The sequence below is a fragment of the Coregonus clupeaformis genome, chromosome 20, assembly GCF_020615455.1.
Source record: "Coregonus clupeaformis isolate EN_2021a chromosome 20, ASM2061545v1, whole genome shotgun sequence".
Taxonomy (NCBI): domain Eukaryota; kingdom Metazoa; phylum Chordata; class Actinopteri; order Salmoniformes; family Salmonidae; genus Coregonus; species Coregonus clupeaformis.
Window position 1 is genome coordinate 48,764,791 of NC_059211.1, and position 21,252 is coordinate 48,786,042.

The window sequence follows — 21,252 nt, forward strand, 5'->3', positions numbered from 1 at the left end:
ATTTTTAAACAAAGGCTATTTTTTCTGTAAAAACTGTGTTCAGCACTTTTATTCTGGGTTGTGCTTTTGTTTTTCTATATATTTATAATTTAGATCGAAATGTATATATTGTAAAAAAAAATGTGCCTTTCGACTAATTCTTTAAAAAGGTTTTCTACTCATAACAAAAGGAAGGAATATATCATAATGCAATCTTAACTTTGTAAACCTACAACAAATAAAAACTTGAAGATTGCGAAAATGGTGTTTACCTTTTTTTTATTGTGAATAAACACCTTTTGGAGCGGCTGGGGCCTAAACGTGCATAATAGAACACATACACTTCTTAGACAGATGGTGGTGATCATTACTTCTATGTTGCCATGACTACGGCTCAGTTTTACACAGGCAGCCCAATTCTGATATTTTGCCCAATTATTGTCCAGATCTGATTCGTCAAAAGTCCAATAAATGGAAAAAGTTCAGAATCGGCTGCCTGTGTAAATGCAGCCTAAGGCCTTTATTTCAGTTGGTAAAAGTTTTATGTGACAGACTTAAGACTTTACTATGCATTGGAGTCCTTGCAAGTCCTCACATCAAATGAGTGATGTGACTGATTTTAGAACTACTTAGGTTAACTCCCAATGCTTCCCCATATAGAGGCAGTACCAATTATGTGTATATAAACCCTGGATTGTTGATGCTGTGTATTGGCCAATTAGAGGCTTTGAAGCCACCTATTCTATAGAGCAGGGTTTCCCAAAGTCTGTTTTGGCCCCCCTGGATGCACGTTTTGGTTTTTGCCCTAGCACTACACAGCCAATTTAAAATAACCAAAGCTTGATGATGAGTTGGTTATTTGAATCAGCTGTGTAGTACTCAAATAAATAAATAAATAATTGGTCATTTAGCAGACGCTCTTATCCAGAGCGACTTACAGGAGCAATTAGGGTTAAGTGCCTTGCTCAAGGGCACATCGACAGATTTTTCACCTAGTCGGCTCGGGGATTAGAACCAGCGACCTTTCGGTTACTGGCACAACGCTCTTAACCACTAAGCTACCTGCCGCCCTTACTCAAGAAAAAAACAAAACGTGCACCCAGGGAGAGCCCCAGGACGGACTTTGGGAAACCCTGCTATAGAGTACCATAGTATGAGTCATAATACCCATAAAACCTAGAGGTCAAACAGGGAAATGGTTCCAATCGTTTTTTCACCATTCATTTTTCCCGTAGGGGATTTTAGAAACACTTAAAATAAGGGCTGTGTTATGTGTAGGCTTACCCTGACGAGACGTTTTGATAAGTGTAAATCTCTCTAGGACAACGTGACTGTTATCAATATATTCACCTGTATTTACCCCCCAAAATTAAACGCTAACTAGCTGCTAATGTGGCTATCATAAAGAACTACAAATTCCATGATGATCTGGACGAGACTGCTGAATCGAAGGAAAGGTAACTGTTAGCTAAATGTAGTAATTAATAAATAAGCTACATTTCTTTAAATTGACACTACCTGTTTAGCAAAGGTATCTGCTAGAGATGACGTGCAGGATCTTGCAGGGATTTGTAGTTTTACATGATGTCTACTTTGATGCTAATTAGCATTTTTGAATCTGAGAGTAAATAGAGATGAATTTATTGATAAGTCACCTTGTCCGAGAAAGATTTACATGGTCATCAAAATGTCACGCCAGGGTAAGCCTACATGAAACACAGCCCTTATTTTAAGTGTTTCTAAAATCCCCTATGGGGAAAATGTAGGGTGGAAAAACGATTGGAACCATTTCCCTGTTTGACCACTAGGTTTTCTGGGTATTATGATACTTGCACTGTGGGGCTCTATATGGCAGCTGGTGGTTTCAAAGCCTCTAATTGGCCAATACATAGCATCCGCTATGAATGACTGCTCCTTCTGAGGTGTACCAATTTGGTACTCCTCAGAAGGTGCAGTCCTCCATAGGAATGAATGGAATTCTACAGTATTTCAATAAAATGTTTCAAGGACAAAATTAAATTGTTCTGAAATGTGTATGTTCTGTTCACATAATATAATTTAAAAGTATGCATTAAGGTGTCTGTAATCGAACATAATTGTCAAAAACTAATGTTGGCATTAATAAATGCATTTATATAGCTTCCAAAATGATCAGTCCTAAATGGCTGCGTGGTGGCTTCAATACAGCGCCCCCTGTCAGTCATCCAGGATTCATACACATCATTGGGAAGTACAGTTGTACCTTTTCTTCTAGCCTGTCTGTCTGTATGTAAACTGTTTATTGTTTTTACAAATACATTTTATATTTTGTAGAATTAAATGATTCCCCCCTACTTACTGGTTATATAAACAGTTGGATGTCATGCCTTGATAATCCGTACTCATAGGATGCATATTCCATAGTCTTATGTTCCAAAGATGACAAACATGACCAAGTTTGTAGGAGGTCTACATCAACACACATAGGCAGCATTTACACAGGCAGCCCAATTCTGGAGCTGATCTGATTGGTAAAAATACCAATTTAGTGGATAAAAATCAGAATTAGGCTGCCTGTGTAAACTCAACAATAGCCACTATAACTGACCCCAAACTAAGCTACTTCTTTATGGTCCCACTTAAATCTAACGAATTTGAGGCTATCAAAAGCCCTGTTCACACTCCAGGCCTTAATACTCAAATCAGTTTTGTTTTTCAAATCTGTTTTGAAATACTGACTGTCCAAACAGCAAGTTAGAAGTGACCAAATCGGATTTGTGTGTGTTCAGAGGTCGTTGCTATCTGGGATCCTTGGGACATCCCTACCCCCCCCCCATTGAAGTTGACGTTTAAAATGGTTAAGGCAGGGTTTCCCAACCTCGGTCCTCGGGACCCCAAGGGGTTCACGTTTTGGTTTTTGCACTAGCACTACACAACTGATTCAACTAATCATCAAGCTTTGACTATTTGAACCAGATGTGTAGTGTCAGTACAAAAACTAAAACGTGCACCGAGTTTGGGAAACGCTGGGTTAAGGTAAGGATAGCACTAACCGTTCAATCACAGAGTTTCTAAACCCAGAGGCGCAGCATCCCGAGACTTCCGGGAATACTTGCCAAACAGGCCAGGCCATGGTTTGGGGTTTGAGAAGTCAATGAGAGAAGTGAAAAATTATTCCTTAGTTGTTAATTTTCTCGAAATCTAAAGGCACAACCTAGATTCGAGCCAATGTCTTAAGTAGTTGAACATGTTATTACTCCAATCTCGTAAAAGTGACAAAGTGACACGTTTACATTTTTTTCAAAAACAACTTTATATTGAAGGAGTACCTTCGAGTTGACGGCCTGCACATGCGCAGTTCGGCGCGAGACGAACGTTAGCCCTAATTACGTGTTTCTGCGCATGCGCTTAGCTAGCCAACGTCACTATGACATCGCCTACAAGCGTAATCGGGGATTTCTATTGGAAAAAGCAGTTTCTGCCTATCTTCATACTGAACTGTCTTTGGGTCAATGTACCTCATGGCAAGGCACTACAAGTCCTTACACCATGGTAACCCTGCCTCCCTACAAGCTATGGGTATTGATCATATTCCGGCCTCTATTAGAAAAGGGGACCGTCTGAAACAGTTAAACCAAAGGGAAAGTTTTTGGATTTACAAACTACAGGCCACTAAATACCCTGGTTTAAATGAAGATATGGATTTCTCACCCTTCCTGTAGGGTTGTGATAGGTCCATTTGCTGCCATCTAGTGGACATTGTGCTCAATTGCCCTCAGCTATGTTTAGACTGTTGTTGTTCATGTTTTGCAGGTTTCTAGTGTACTATGGAATATATTGCTTTCTTATTTTTGACACTTTTCCTAGTCATATTTAAGGTTAGAACTACCTTTCTAAGTGTTCTGATACTTCTAACTTGGAGCTGTATTTGTATGATAACATAGTTACAGTATTTCACTTTTTAATGTGTATAGTATTGCTTACTAGGTGTGTACAATTTATTTATTTATTTTATTTCACCTTTATTTAACCAGGTAAACCAGTTGAGAACAGGTTCTCATTTACAACTGCGACCTGGCCAAGATAAAGCAAAGCAGTGCAATAAAAACAACACAGAGTTACATATGGGGTAAAAAAACATAAAGTCAAAAATAAAAATAGGGTATTTACAGGCTATTTACAGACATACGATAAAAACACAACTGCACTACTACGCCATCTTGGTGTACTTTGTAACCACTCCCTCTTCAAATTAGGGCTAATTGGAAAAGCTGTTCAAAAGAGGACATTGTATTATTTCTTTGTACTCCCTGACGAAGGCCATGCAGCCGAAACGCGTCAGATTTAAAAAAAAATCTTGTTTCTATTGAACATGCCATACTAATAAAGGTATTTTAATTAATTATATGAAGAGTGCCTTGGTCCTCCTTTCTTTTTGACCTCCATGTTTGTTTTGTTTTTTTATACCTCAGTGGTTCATTCAGACAGCAGTCATTTGCTGACAAGGCTAAGAAAGTTTTCATAGTAACGACGGGGGTGTGCACGGGGGTGTAGACTGATTGGTGGTAGATGTTGATGATCACAAGTTTACTGGAGAACGGAGACCAAGTAGAGACTTTCGGACAAGGTGGATAATTGTATAATATGAGGCAGTTTATTCAGAGGTAAAGATATCTGTAAATAGCGTGCACGGACCCGTTCGTCAACCTCGTAGGGAGATATCTGAGAGAGCGAGCCCCTAAACATTGTGTGCTGACATTTTATACAATAAAATAAAGTAGGTTGATTCTAGTAGTTCTGATCTTCTGATTGGTCCTGATGAGTTGGTCGAGGTCACTTCCATTGCATTGGCTCTGAGTCGGGTTCTCTGTCTTCAGATGTTCAGCCTAAGAGAAGGGGGTTTTTGTGTGTGTGTACTTAACAATGATGATGTGTGTGTGTGCGTGTGTGTATGTGTGTGTGTGTGTGTGTGTATGTGTGTGTGTGTGTATGTGTGTGTATGTGTGTGTGTGTGTATGTGTGTATGTTTAACAATGATGATGTGTGTGTGTGTGTGTGTGTGTGTATGTGTGTGTGTGTGTGGGGGTGTGTGTGTGTATGTCCTCAGAGCAATAACTTGTGAGTTGGGAGAACTGAGAGACCTATGGCGTGGGTGTTGTCCATAGCCACCTGCTGATAAGGCCGACAAGATAGAAGTCTTTGTGCATTGTATTAAATCCAAAGGCCCAACACAAGATGGGTCATGCACAAGATTTTAGTCAGACCAAGCTATAACATTATATATATTTACTACGACAAATATAGGTTTGCCATGTCCTTCATTTTATTGCCAAGTTGGGCTACTTTGAAAACGATGTCGCGGGTGAAAATGTATTGGTCGAGGGTTGCAGGTTTTTGGGCTACTTATAAATTGCACCGCGGCTGCCATGACAATTTCTTTAAAATATATAATTTACTGTGACCTGCTGCTGCTGACTATCAGGCAGTGAGGCAGCCTGTTTCTGAGTGAGTGAGTGAATTAGGCAGATGCCCGCTAACTATCAAAATCCAGAAAAGAGCCGTTAAATTCTACAATGTGGCTTGAAATATCTGATTCCATGTGCTTTTTGTCTGTTCCGACTGCAGGAAAAAGAACATATTCTAAACGGCTATGTAAAATAATTGGATTGAGTCACTTCAAACTGCCAATGTGAACCAGGCTAAAGGGTATCCAAAGATGTGGGTACAGGGCAGGGTTTTCACTAGATAGCACAGCCACAAAGTCAAATATCTTAAAAATTCATGAAACCAAAATATGATTTTTGGTCTTAATTTAAGGTTAGGGTTAGGCATAAGGTTAGCAGTGTGGTTAGGGATAGGTTTGAAATCAGATTTTAAGAAGAGGAATTGTAGAAAAAGGAAGGGTTAGGACTTTTTGGTTGGTAGGTAATGAAAACCGCAGGGCAGGATGAAAGAAAAAGGGGACACACTCTTTCACGGCACTTTGACACAAACTGATTTTCCCTAACCCTTTTCCTAACCGTCACCTCAGTCTCCTAACCTGCTACGTTAATTCTCCTAACCTGCTACTAAAAAGTAACTTCAGTATCAACAGGCAACATCACCTCCGCCACGCTGACTCTCAACACGGGGCCCCACAGGGGTGTGTGCTTAGTCCCCTTCTGTACTCCCTGTTCACCCACGACTGTGTGGCCACGCACGACTGCAACACCATCATCAAGTTTGCTGATGACACGACGGTGGTAGGCCAGATCACCGGCGACGATGAGACAGCCTATAGGGAGGAGGTCAGTGACCTGGCAGTGTGGGGCTGGAACCACAACCTTTCCCTCAACGTCAGTAAGACCAAGGAACTGTTATGTCGCACATGCAGCTAACAAAAACATGTGTATATGTCTGCTCTACCCAAAATTACAACCAACTAATTGCAGTATTACCGCAAAAATGGAAGAGGAAAGTGGAAGGGGGAAAAAGTAAGGAACTTGTCTGTCGGCCCTGCATTAAAGACCATTATAATATAATAATAATATAATATGCCATTTAGCAGACGCTTTTATCCAAAGCGACTTACAGTCATGCGTGCATACATTTTTGTGTATGGGTGGTCCCGGGGATCGAACCCACTACCTTGGCGTTACAAGCGCCGTGCTCTACCAGCTGAGCTACAGAGGACCACTATTATTATTGGTTAAAGAAAATTGTGATAAATAAAAAAGTATAGCAGTTTCATTTAAGGACCAAAAAATGGACAGCCGTACCATATAGATTGCAAAATAGTTGGGAAGAGATTTTTGACTTACCGATTCCACGGCACAGGGTTCATGAACTGATACGCAAAACGACGCTGAATTGAAAACTTCGAATTTTTCAATTTAAATTATTATACAAAATTATTGCAACCAATATATTGTTATTTATATGGGGAACACAACCTTCCCAGCTCTGCAGATTCTGCTGCAAAGAGACAGAATCATTAGATCATTTGTTTTGGTACTGTCCATATGTAGGTTGTTTTTGGTCACAGGTCCAGGAATGGCTGAAGAATTGCAATATTTACATGGAGCTAACACTGCAGATAGCACTACTGGGTGATCTGAAAAGTCATAGTCAATCGATCAGTAATATAATAATACTTTTACCAAAAATGTTTATTTTCAATTTACAATCTGTAGAAACGGAGAATAGAAAGGTTCAGAACTTTTGTGAAACATCACAGCACAGTTGAAAAATATATGGCAAATAGAAATCCAATATGGATGGTGTTAAGAGATAGATGGGAGGGGTTGAATGGAGCTGAAGGTTGGGACTAATAACAACTAATAACAAAAAGATGACTAATGTAAAACATACTGTGTCCGTAAAACGTATATAGGTTATAGGTTAAGAACTTTTGTGAAAGAGCACAGTTTGAAAGATATGGCAAATAGAAATCAAACCGGATGGACATCAGAAATACAGTTGAAGTCGGAAGTTTACATACACTTAGGTTGGAGTCATTAAAACCTGTTTTTTAACCAATCCACACATTCTTTGTTAACAAACTATTATTTTGGCATGTCGGTTAGGACATCTACTTTGTGCATGACACAAGTCATTTTTCCAACAATTGTTTACAGACAGATTATTTCACTTATAATTCACTGTATCACAATTCCAGTGGGTCAGAAGTTTACATACACTAAGTTGACTGTGCCTTTAAACAGCTTGGACAATTCCAGAAAATGATGTCATGGCTTTAGAAGCTTCTGATAGGCTAATTGACATAATTTGAGTCAATTGGAGGTGCACCTGTGGATGTCTTTCAAGGCCTACAGTGAGGGAAAAAAGTACACTGCTCAAAAAAATAAAGGGAACACTTAAACAACACAATGTAACTCCAAGTCAATCACACTTCTGTGAAATCAAACTGTCCACTTAGGAAGCAACACTGATTGACAATAAATGTCACATGCTGTTGTGCAAATGGAATAGACAACAGGTGGAAATTATAGGCAATTAGCAAGACACCGCCAATAAAGGAGTGGTTCTGCAGGTGGTGACCACAGACCACTTCTCAGTTCCTATGCTTCCTGGCTGATGTTTTGGTCACTTTTGAATGCTGGCGGTGCTTTCACTCTAGTGGTAGCATGAGACGGAGTCTACAACCCACACAAGGGGCTCAGGTAGTGCAGCTCATCCAGGATGGCACATCAATGCGAGCTGTGGCAAGAAGGTTTGCTGGGTCTGTCTGCGTAGTGTCCAGAGCATGGAGGCACTACCAGGAGACAGGCCAGTACATCAGGAGACGTGGAGGAGGCCGTAGGAGGGCAACAACCCAGCAGCAGGACCGCTACCTCCGCCTTTGTGCATCCTGCCAGAGCCCTGCAAAATGACCTCCAGCAGGCCACAAATGTGCATGTGTCTGCTCAAACGGTCAGAAACAGACTCCATGAGGGTGGTATGAGGGCCCGACGTCCACAGGTGGGGGTTGTGCTTACAGCCCAACACCGTGCAGGACGTTTGGCATTTGCCAGAGAACACCAAGATTGGCAAATTCGCCACTGGCGCCCTGTGCTCTTCACAGATGAAAGCAGGTTCACACTGAGCACATGTGACAGACGTGACAGAGTCTGGAGACGTCGTGGAGAACGTTCTGCTGCCTGCAACATCCTCCAGCATGACCGGTTTGGCGGTGGGTCAGTCATGGTGTGGGGTGGCATTTCTTTGGGGGGGCCGCACAGCCCTCCATGTGCTCGCCAGAGGTAGCCTGACTGCCATTAGGTACCGAGATGAGATCCTCAGACCCCTTGTGAGACCATATGCTGGTGCGGTTGGCCCTGGGTTCCTCCTAATGCAAGACAATGCTAGACCTCATGTGGCTGGAGTGTGTCAGCAGTTCCTGCAAGAGGAAGGCATTGATGCTATGGACTGGCCCGCCCGTTCCCCAGACCTGAATCCAATTGAGCACATCTGGGACATCATGTCTCGCTCCATCCACCAACGCCACGTTGCACCACAGACTGTCCAGGAGTTGGCGGATGCTTTAGTCCAGGTCTGGGAGGAGATCCCTCAGGAGACCATCCGCCACCTCATCAGGAGCATGCCCAGGCGTTGTAGGGAGGTTATACAGGCACGTGGAGGCCACACACACTACTGAGCCTCATTTTGACTTGTTTTAAGGACATTACATGAGTGTGACTCCAAATCCAGACCTCCATGGGTTGATAAATTAGATTTCCATTGATAATTTTTGTGTGATTTTGTTGTCAGCACATTCAACTATGTAAAGAAAAAAGTATTTAATAAGATTATTTCATTCATTCAGATCTAGGATGTGTTATTTTAGTGTTCCCTTTATTTTTTTGAGCAGTGTATTTGATCCCCTGCTGATTTTGTACGTTTGCCCACTGACAAAGAAATCATCAGTCTATAATTTCAATGGTAGGTTTATTTGAACAGTGAGAGACAGAATAACAACAACAAAATCCAGAAAAACGCATGTCAAAAATGTTATAAATTAATTTGCATTTTAGTGAGGGAAATAAGTATTTGACCCCCTCTCAATCAGAAAGATTTCTGGCTCCCAGGTGTCTTTTATACAGGTAACGAGCTGAGATTAGGAGCACACTCTTAAAGGGAGTGCTCCTAATCTCAGCTTGTTACCTGTATAAAAGACACCTGTCCACAGAAGCAATCAATCAATCAGATTCCAGACTCTCCACCATGGCCAAGACCAAAGAGCTCTCCAAGGATGTCAGGGACAAGATTGTAGACCTACACAAGGCTGGAATTGGCTACAAGACCATCACCAAGCAGCTTGGTGAGAAGGTGACAACAGTCAACTGTGTAGAAAATAGTAAAAATAAAGAAAAACCCTGGAATGAGTAGACGTGTCCAAACTTTTGACTGGTACTGTATATATATATGCAAAAAAATATATGGGGGATTGGAAGTGATGCAGACAATTACATTGATGGAAGCTACAATCTATCTGCAATATTAAAGCTGATCTATCCTCTAAAAATAAAAAAACAACAACAACAAAAAGACCAAGGAGCTGATCGTGGACTACAGGAAATGGGGGGGGGGGTGCGAGCACGTCCCCATCCACATGGACGGGGCTGCAGTGGAGCGGGTTGAGCACTTCAAGTTCCTCTGTGTCCAAATCACTAAGAACTTAAAATGGTCCACACACACGCGCACAGTCGTAAATAAGTCGTGACAGCGCCTCTTTCCCCTCAGGAGGTTGAAAAGGTTTGGCATGGGCCCTCAAATCCTCAAAAAGTTATACAGTTGTACCATTGAGAGCATCTTGACTGGCTGCATCACTGCTTTTGACAACAGCACCGCCCTTGATCGCATGGCGCTACAGAGGGTGGTGTGGACAGCCCAATACATCACTGGGGCCGAGCTCCCTGCCACCCAGGACCTCTATATCAGGTGGTGTGAAAGGAAGGCCTGGAAAATCGTTAAAGACTCCAACCACCCAATACATAGACTGTTCTCTCTGCTTCCGCACGGCAAGCGGTACCGATGCATCAAGTCTGACACCAACAGGATAATGAACAGCTTCAAGGACGTCAGAGGACAAAAATCAGTTAACCACTTAACTGAGGAACTCAATTTAACCTTGCGCAATACCCTAGATGCAGTTGCACCCCTAAAAACGAAAAACATTTGTCATAAGAAACTAGCTCCCTGGTATACAGAAAATACCCGAGCTTTGAAGCAAGCTTCCAGGAAATTGGAACGGAAATGGCGCCACACCAAACTGGAAGTCTTCCGACTAGCTTGGAAAGACAGTACCGTGCAGTACCGAAGAGCCCTCACTGCTGCTCGATCATCCTACTTTTCCAACTTAATCGAGGAAAATAAGAACAATCCAAAATTTCTTTTTGATACTGTTGCAAAGCTAACTAAAAAGCAGCATTCCCCAAGAGAGGATGGCCTTCACTTCAGCAGTAATAAATTCATGAACTTCTTTGAGGAAAAGATCATGACCATTAGAAAGCAAATTACGGACTCCTCTTTGAATCTGCGTATTCCTCCAGGGCTTAGCTGTCCTGGATCTGCACAGCTCTGCGAGGGCCTGGGATCGGGAGAGACACTTAAGTGTTTTAGTACTATATCTCTTGACACAATGATGAAAATAATCATGGCCTCTAAACCTTCAAGCTGCATACTGGATCCTATTCCTACTAAACTGCTGAAGGAGCTGCTTCCTGTGCTTGGCCCTCCTATGTTGAACATAATAAACAGCTCTCTATCCACCGGATGTGTACCAAACTCACTAAAAGTGGCAGTGATAAAGCCTCTCTTGAAAAAGCCAAACCTTGACCCGGAAAATATAAAAAACTATCGGCCTATATCGAATCTTCCATTCCTCTCAAAAATTTTAGAAAAAGCTGTTGCGCAGCAACTCACTGCCTTTCTGAAGACAAACAATGTATACAAAATGCTTCAGTCTGGTTTTAGACCCCATCATAGCACTGAGACTGCACTTGTGAAGGTGGTAAATGACCTTTTAATGGCGTCAGACCGAGGCTCTGCATCTGTCCTCGTGCTACTAAACCTTAGTGCTGCCTTTGACACCATCGATCACCACATTCTTTTGGAGAGACTGGAAACCCAAATTGGTCTACACGGACAAGTTCTGGCCTGGTTTAGATCTTACCTGTCGGAAAGATATCAGTTTGTCTCTGTGAATGGTCTGTCCTCTGACAAATCAACTGTACATTTCGGTGTTCCTCAAGGTTCCGTTTTAGGACCACTATTGTTTTCACTATATATTTTACCTCTTGGGGATGTTATTCGAAAACATAATGTTAACTTTCACTGCTATGCGGATGACACACAGCTGTACATTTCAATGAAACATGGTGAAGCCTCAAAATTGCCCTCGCTAGAAGCCTGTGTTTCAGACATAAGGAAGTGGATGGCTGAAAACTTTCTACTTTTAAACTCGAACAAAACAGAGATGCTTGTTCTAGGTCCCAAGAAACAAAGAGATCTTCTGTTAAATCTGACAATTCATCTTGATGGTTGTAAAGTCGTCTCAAATAAAACTGTGAAGGACCTCGGCGTTACTCTTGACCCTGATCTCTCTTTTGACGAACATATCAAGACTGTTTCAAGGACAGCTTTTTTCCATCTACGTAACATTGCAAAAATCAGAAATGTTCTGTCCAAAAATGATGCAGAAAAATTAATCCATGCATTTGTTACTTCTAGGTTAGACTACTGCAATGCTCTACTTTCCGGCTACCCGGATAAAGCACTAAATAAACTTCAGTTAGTGCTAAATACGGCTGCTAGAATCCTGACTAGGGTGGGGTTATATCCTTCCTGTTTGGCCCTGTCCGGGGGTTTCTTCGGATGGGGCCACAGTGTCTCCGGACCGCTCCTGTCTCAGCCTCCAGTATTTATGCTGCAGTAGTTTATGTGTCGGGGGGCTGGGGTTAGTTGGTTATACCTGGAGTACTTCTCCTGTCTTATCCAGTGTCCTGTGTGAATTTAAGTATGCTCTCTCTAATTCTCTCGTTCTCTCTTTCTCTCTGAGAACCTGAGCCCTAGGACCATACGTCAGGACTACCGGGCATGCTGACACCTTGCTGTCCCCAGTCCGCCTGGCCTTGCTGCTATTCCAGTTTCAACTGTTCTGCCTGCGGTTACGAAACCCCTACCTGTCCCAGACCTGCTGTTTTCAACTCTTAATGATCGGCTATGAAAAGCCAACTGAGAGACCTGAGCCCTAGGACCATACGTCGGGACTACCGGCCGTGGTGACTCCTTGCTGTCCCCAGTCCGCCTGGCCTTGCTGCTATTCCAGTTTCAACTGTTCTGCCTGCGGTTATGGAACCCCTACCTGTCCCAGACCTGCTGTTTTCAACTCTTAATGATCGGCTATGAAAAGCCAACTGAGATTTATTCCTGATTATTATTTGACCATGCTTGTCACTTATGAACATTTTTGAACATCTTGGCATGGTTCTGTTATAATCTCCACCCGGCACAGCCAGAAGAGGACTGGCCACCCCTCATAGCCTGGTTCCTCTCTAGGTTTCTTCCTAGGTTTTGGCCTTTCTAGGGAGTTTTTCCTAGCCACCGTGCTTCTACACCTGCATTACTAGCTGTTTGGGGTTTTAGGCTGGGTTTCTGTACAGCACTTCGAGATATTAGCTGATGTACGAAGGGCTATATAAAATAAAATTGATTGATTGATTGATTGATATCCCATACCATACGACTGCTAAATAGCTAACAAAATGGCTACACAGACTATCTGAGTTGACCTTTGTATTTTATTATTATTTTTGCACTGTCTCTATGCACACTCACAGGGCCCTACACACACTCCATCATTTGCTCACACACACATAATATACACACATTTATACTGACTACACAAATCCACTCATCATATAAGCTGCTGTTACTCTGTTTATCATATATCCTGATGCCTAGTCACCTTACCCTACACATATCTACCTCTATCAATCCAGTATCCCTGCACATTGTAAATATGGTACTGGAACTGACCCGGTATATAGTATGCTTACCTACTTTATCATGTTCTTCTTATTTCTTATTTTTATATTTACATTTTTAGTAATTTAGCAGACGCTCTTATCCAGTGCGACTTACAGTTAGTGAGTGCATACATTATTTTTTTATTTTTCATACTGGCCCCCGTGGGAATCAAACCCACAACCCTGGCGTTGCAAACGCCATGCTCTACCAACTGAGCTACATCCCTGAGCTACATTATATCTCGTGTGTTTTTATTCTACCTTGTTATTTCTAGTATTACATTGTAGTTAATTACTGCATTGTTGGGGTTAGAGCTTGCAAGATAGGCATTTCACTGTCCTTTTGTACATATGACATTCAAAACTTAAAGTGCCGTGAAAAGTGTTTCCCGAAAAAAAGGATGGGCAGTGCCCTACTTCCTGAAAGTTACGCAACGTGCGTGATGACGTCGTGAAACACACCTGCACCCTGTACCGCCAAATGGGAAAACCCCTTCTCTATGCTCTTCAGGTAGCTTTTTCAACGATTTAATTTATTTAACGCTAAATCTCTTGACCGCGGCAAGTGTCTAAACCACGAACTATTATTTTGAGGTGGACGACTTTACTGGAGTTGCTGGAACATTTTACAGGTAGGCTACGAAAACACATTTCGAACACTGACTGTTTTTCTCTCTCAACAACCAGTAACATTTTCATTTGAATTCTGTCAACATGTCATACGACCACTGGTGTAAAGTACTTAAGTAAAAATACTTAAAGTACTACCTACTTAATTCGTGTTTTGAGGTATCTGTACTTTGCTATTTATATTTTTGACAACTTTTACTTTTACTCCAATACATTCCTAAAGGAAATAATGTACTTTTTACTCCATACATTTTCCCTGACACCCTAAGGTACTACATACATTTCGAATGCTTAGCAGGACAGGAAAATAGTCAAATTGACGCACTTATTACGAGAACATCCCTGGTCATCCCGACTGCCTCTGATCTGGCAGACTCACTAAACACAAATACTTTGTTTGTAAATGATATCTGAGTCTTAGAGTGTGCCCCTGGCTATCCATAAATTAAAATAAGAAAATTGTGCCATCTGGTTTAGAATGTGAAATGTTTTTACTTGTATTACTTAAGTATAAATAAAACCAAATACTTTTAGACTTTTACTCAAGTGGTATTTTACTAGGTGACTTTCACTTTTACTTGAGTCATTTTCTATTAAGGTATCTTTACTTTTACTCAAGTATGACAATTGGGTACTTTTTCTGCCACTGCATATGACACTCATAGCAGCATGATGACACTGAAATGTATCCTAATATAACATTGTACTGTTGGGAGTTTTTGGTAGGGAAATGTCAGGACAATAGTATTCAATGTTTCGTTAAGCTATTGTTAGAAGGTCCCACTGAGTAAGTTGTATTAACAACTGTAGGGCAATTAGGGATGACAATGACATTGTATCTAACTGCTCTACAATTATTTGATTATTTGCTGGTTCTGGCTGTCAACGTAATCAATACAACAACTCTCATAACACTTGCTTAAGATAATAGCTTGCTAGAAGGCCTCATTCCACTAGTGCATGGTGTAGATCTGGTCAGTTGGTGACTGGTGGGCCAGCCTCTGTAATGATAACGGTATAGGGGGTCCTGTCTTTACTTTGGGGTGACTGGGTTGAGGGGTAGGTGGTGCGTTTTTGAAAGAGGGAGATCAGGCTGTCAGATGAATGCCCTACTCCCGTCGCCTGCCTCCTCATCCTGCCCTACTGGTTCTGCCACACCTGCCGGTTTCTGCCTACTGAGGAGTTTCACCGCAGTTTCGACACTGCATTCCCAAATGGCTGCGTCTTCTCTTATCTGTTGATTAGTTCAAAGCTGGTTTAATAAATGTAGTCTCTAATCTACTAGTTTCACCTAAATCCAAGGTTGCATTTTGGCCAATTGACTTCCTCAGAAATTGTCTCATTCAAACTATCCAGTCATGGTGTAACTGAAGCTAATGTCACAGGATGCACATACATTAACAGCAATGAGCATATTATTGAGTTAACAATAAATGTTAGATTAAATGACCAACGTATGTAAACAATGTAAGTGGTCAGTAATCCTCAGCTCTTTAATACAATTCATCTAAGGTTGAAGGCCCATGGTAATTAATCACATTCACTAAGATTATAGGCCTATTGTAGTTTTAAAGCGTGTTGTACAATGTACACTATATATACAGAAGTATGTGGACACCCCTTCAAATTAGTGGATTCGGCTATTTCAGCCACACCTGTTGCTGACAGGTGTATAAAATCGAGCACACCGCCAAGCAATCTCCATAGACAAAAAATGGCAGTAGAATGGCCTTACTGAAGAGCTCAGTGACTTTCAACGTGGCACCGTCATAGGATGCCACCTTTCCAACAAGTCAGTTCATCAAATTTCTGCCCTGCTAGAGCTTCCCCGGTCAGCTGTAAGTGCTGTTATTGTGAAGCGATAACATCTAGGAGCAAGAACGGCTCAGCCGCGAAGTGGTAGGCCACACAAGCTCACAGAACGGGACCGCGGAGTGCTGAAGCGTGTAGCATTTAAAAATCGTCTGTCCTCGGTTGCAACACTCACTACTGAATTCCAAACTGCCTCTGGATGCAACGTCAGCACAAGAACTGTTCGTCGGGAACTTCATGAAATGGGTTTCCATGGTCGAGCAGCCGCACACAGGCTTAAGATCACCATGCACAATGCCAAGCGTCGGCTGGAGTGGTGTAAAGCACGCCACCATTGGACTCTGGAGCAGTGGAAGCTCGTTCTCTGGAACGATGAATGTCGCTTCACCATCTGGCAGTCCGACAGACAAATCTGGGTTTGGTGGATGCCAGGAGAACGCTACCTGCCCCAATCCATAGTGCCAACTGTAAAGTTTGGTGAATGAGAAATAATGGTCTGTGGCTGTTTTTCATGGTTCGGGCTAGGCCCCTTAGTTCCAGTGAAGGGAAATCTTAACGCTACAGCATACAATGCCATTCTAGACAATTCTGTGCTTCCAACTTTGTGGCAACAGTTTGGGGAAGGTCCTTTCCTGTTTCAGCATGACAATGCCCCCGTGCACAAAGCGAGATGGTTTGTCGAGATCTGTGTGGAAGAACTTGACAGACTCAACCCCATCGAACACCTTTGGGATTAATTGGAATGCCGACTGGGAGCCAGGCCTAATCGCCCAACATCCGTGTCCGACCTCACTAATGCTCTTGTGGCTGAATGGAAGCAAGTCCCCACAGCAATGTTCCAACATCTAGTGGAAAGCCTTCCCAGAAGAGTGGAGGCTGTTATAGCAGCAAAGGGGGAACCAACTCCATATTAATGCCCATGATTTTGGAATGAGATGTTTGACGAGCAGGTGTCCACATACTATTGGTCATGTAGTGTATATATTCTGCAAACAATGTTAATTGTCAGTGGTAGCCTACGTAATCGATCTTCAGAGCAGTTCAACTGAGATTGTAAGCCCGCTGTAATTACACTGTGGGTTCTGACTCTGCAAACCACCATTTTACATTGCATAGCATCCTCTTTTACTTCTGTTCTTCATTTATGATAGGGATTTTGTTCGTTTTGTGTTGAACTCTTGACCAAACCGCTCATCTAAGGTGGTTTTAGGAGCAATGTGCACTGAAATTACAATGAGTCTTCATAAATGGGGCCCAATCAGTGTTTTCTTTCACATTCCAAAATATATGAAGATTCTTGGCATGCTTGGGCAGTGTACTGTGAAGAATTCCGGCTATACATTGTGGTGGAACTAGGCCTAATGTAGTAAAACATTAGGCCTAGCTCAGCAACACTCACTTGCACTGAAAGCAAGTTTCCGAGTAGTAGAGCAACCGTAGTTTGTTAGGTTGATGTAAACTTGAGAAGTACAATATTTGCTCTGCTAGGAACATGACATGTATTTGCCCCTGCGTGCTAACCTAGTGCAGCTGGGGCCTACTGACTGAAGTCTCTGAGTGTGAGTGATTGTTTACTTGCTGTAGAAGCACGCCTATTCTTAAGAGGTGTTTGCTTTTTTTACAGGCCTCTTCAGGAATACTACTCAAGTGTTTTTTTTTAACTCTACCTCTATTTTCCTCGGGTCTATTAATGATTCAGTAAGGGTCTGTGTTGTGACTGTCCAAAGGCCAGTAGTTCCAGTAAGCAGAGTAAAAACAGTGAGGCTATGCAGCTCTTCTGTTCCTACTTACTTATTACTACCCAAGTCTCACAATACAGAGAATGCCTCCTTGGTCCTGCAATTTACCTCTGAAGGCCTTCAAATGACAAATCTCTATTTAACCCCTTACTCCCCCTCCCAAGCAAATAGGGGAGATAGGCAGAAATACATTTTTAAAAAGCCAGCCAGAAAACTCCTGTGCTTAACATGCATACATATTTAATATGTAGAGACTCAACGCTCATACTTCCTCATAACAAAGCACAGTGACCATGGTCTATATAGAGAGACCTTTGCCAGGGCCTTTGGTGAAGTAAATACCCTTTCAATTATTAATAGCCCAGTGTACTCATACCCTCTGGTAACCATAGTGCCAGGCTTGACTAATCCAGCCCCATAACCTTCCATGGGAAAGTAGTACCTGACTGAGCTCAGGCCAGAATGGGAATATCCTTCCTCAGTGCATAGGCCTATATCAGCAACATTGGATATATGATTATGAAATAGCTTTTGCAAACAGGAAGAGGCTAGGTGTCATTTGGAGAGTGCCTCTGTCTCTACCATGTCATCTGGACAGTATGGGGACTGGGGGGTATCAGACGGTGGCTTGCTTAGATAAGGTGTACAGCTCACAGGGACAGACAACCATGTGCTTAGTACAGGTCCAGTGTGTCAGCTGGATGGCCAGTGGTGACTCAGTCATATTCTGTCAGCCGGTTGTTGTTGAAACCAAACAGGACGTTGCTGTTTTGTCATGAATCTGAAACAGGCGCTGAAACTGGTCAGTTATTCGGTGACACCACCGGTAAGTGGTCTCTCTCGCCAGGGGTTTCCTTGTATCTTGTATCTGCTACTCAAAGCTTGTTTGAGTAGCTAAAATCCTCTGTGAAATTGCTAAATCTCTTTTTGACTGGTTATAGTGTGGTGTACCATCAGTGTCACCACCATGTAATCTAACCATTAGGGTGGGGAAGTGCTTAAAGGCTTACAGTTGAAGTCGGAAGTTTGCATACACCTTAGCCAAATACATTTAAACTCAGTTTTTCACAATTCCTGACATTTAATCCTAGTAAAAATTCCCTGTCTTAGGTCAGTTAGGATCACCACTTTATTTTAAGAATGTGAAATGTCAGAATAATAGTAGAGAGAATGATTTATTTCAGCTTTTATTTCTTTCATCACATTCCAAGTGGGTCAGAAGTTTACATGCACTCAATTAGTATTTTGTAGCATTTCCTTTAAATTGTTTAACTTGGGTCAAACGTTTCGGGTAGCCTTCCACAAGCTTCCCACAATAAGTTGGGTGAATTTTGGCCCATTCCTCCTGATAGAGCTGGGGTAATTGAGTCAGGTTTGTAGGCCTCCTTGCTCGCACACACTTTTTCAGTTCTGCCCACACATTTTCTATAGGATTGAGGTCAGGGCTTTGTGATGGCCACTCCAATACCTTGACTTTGTTCCTTAAGCCATTTTGCCACAACTTTGGAAGTATGATTGGGGTCATTGTCCATTTGGAAGACCCATTTGCGACCAAGCTTTAACTTCCTGACTGATGTCTTGAGATTTTGCTTCAATATATCCACATAATTTTGTGAAGTGCACCAGTCCCTCCTGCAGCAAAGCACCCCCACAGCATGATGCTGCCACCCCCTCTTCGGCTTGCAAGCAACCCCCTTTTTCCTCTAAACAAAACAATGGTCATTATGGCCAAACAATTATATTTCTGTTTCATCAGAACAGAGGACATTTCTCCAAAAAGTACGATCTTTGTCCCCATGTGCAGTTGCAAACCGTAGTCTTGCTTTTTTATGGTGGTTTTGGAGCAGTGGCCTCTTCCTTGCTGAGCGGCCTTTTCAGGTTATGTCGATATAGGACTCGTTTTACTGTGGATATAGATACTTTTGTACCTGTTTCCTCCAGCATCTTCACAAGGTCCTTTGCTGTTGTTCTGGGATTGATTTGCGCTTTTCACACCAAAGTACGTTCATCTCTAAGAGACAGAACGCGTCTCCTTCCTGAGCGGTATAATGGCTGCATGGTCCCATGGTGTTTATAGTTGCTTACTATTGTTTGTACAGATGAACTTGGTACCTTCAGGCGTTTGGAAATTGCTCCCAAGGATGAACCAGACTTGTGGAGGTCTACAATGTTTTTTCTGAGGTCTTGGCTGATTTCTTTTGATTTTCCCATGATGTCAAGCAAAGAGGCACTGAGTTTGAAGGTAGGCCTTGAAATACATCCACAGGTACACCTCCAATTGACTCGAATGAAGTCAATTACATTTACATTTTTTTACATTTTAGTCATTTAGCAGACGCTCTTATCCAGAGCGACTTACAGTTAGTGAATACATATTTTTTTATACTGGCCCCCCGTGGGAATCGAACCCACAACCCTGGCGTTGCAAACGCCATGCTCTATCAACTGAGCTACATCCCTGCCGGCCATTCCCTCCCCTACCCTGGACGACGCTGGGCCAATTGTGCGCCGCCCATGAGTCTCCCGGTCGCGGCCGGCGGCGACAGAGCCTGGATTCGAACCAGGATCTCTAGTGGCACAGTTAGCACTGCGATGCAGTGCCTTAGACCACTGCGCCACTCAGGAGCCTATTAGAAGCTTCTAAAGCCATTACATCATTTTCTGGAATTTCCCAAGCTGTTTAAAGGCACAGTCAACTTAGTGTATGTAAACTTCTGACCCACTGGAATTGTGATACAGTGAATTATAAGTGAAATAATCTGTCTGTAAACAATTGTTGGAACAATTACTTGTGTCATGCACAAAGTAGTTGTCCTAACCGACTTGCCAAAACTATAGTTTGTTAACAAGAAATTAGTGGAGTGGTTGAAAAACAAGTTTTAATGACTCCAACCTAAGTGTATGTAAACTTCAGACTTCAACTGTATGTACCGATATGATCAAGCAATGTGAGTTTCCTGGTTGTAACTCCCCTTTAGTAATATGATGTGTCTCTAAATGAGTCTGTTATTATGTCTTGTTTAAGTTTCACAACTGTTTATCTGATGACTGGACTACAGTGACTCACATACTGTAATATTTGTCTTCATATTTTCCATCTAAACCTCTTAAGGTGTTTCATCTTTTCCACCTGGGACTATATGGGTTTCACACTGGCAAAATTGGTTCCGCCTTAAATCCCTGGCAACAAAGGGGAATAGAAAGTGCTGGGAGAGGCAGAGGGGAGGAGCCTCTTATTGATCCAGGTGGGGTTTGTTTCTGCAAGGTGTTTTTCACCCACAAAGCTATAGTGGTCAGGACCCATTAACTATTGATAATCCAAATGTATTTGATTTGAAGCACAGGGTCTTTAATTTCTTGGCCCCCAACATGGATTATGACATGGAATAAAAACGAAGGTGTTTTTGAGTGGAGTAGAGGAGAGGAACCCACAGGTGTGTGTTGCTAGGCTCAACTCCCAGTGGGGAATGGAAGTGAGGTTCAGAGAAGAAGTGGTGAGTAAAAAAGACAAACAGCTTTTATTGTATTTTATGAAAGGCAGGAAAGTACCTGAGGATTGTGTTGCTTCCTTTTTAAGAAAGTGTGGCTTTTGATCTTGTCATGTA

At 42.2% G+C, this 21,252-nt stretch overlaps 1 protein-coding gene across 3 annotated transcripts in view; it reads left to right on the forward strand.

Moving 5' to 3' along the window:
- The first annotated feature begins 13,941 nt into the window (after nucleotides 1-13,941).
- Nucleotides 13,942-21,252, forward strand: part of LOC121533578 (tight junction protein ZO-3) — a 30,037-nt gene continuing 22,726 nt past the window's right edge. The window contains exon 1 of one of the 3 annotated variants that reach the window (XM_041839647.2): nucleotides 13,942-14,098. Coding sequence is in view for 2 of the 3 variants with exons in the window: in XM_041839645.2 (XP_041695579.2) it covers nucleotides 18,423-18,473 (51 nt within the window). In the remaining variant the exon portion in view is untranslated. Of the gene's footprint in view, nucleotides 14,099-18,165; nucleotides 18,474-20,602; nucleotides 21,142-21,252 lie in introns of those variants that run through there. The other 2 variants (XM_041839645.2, XM_041839646.2) reach the window with 2 other exon arrangements.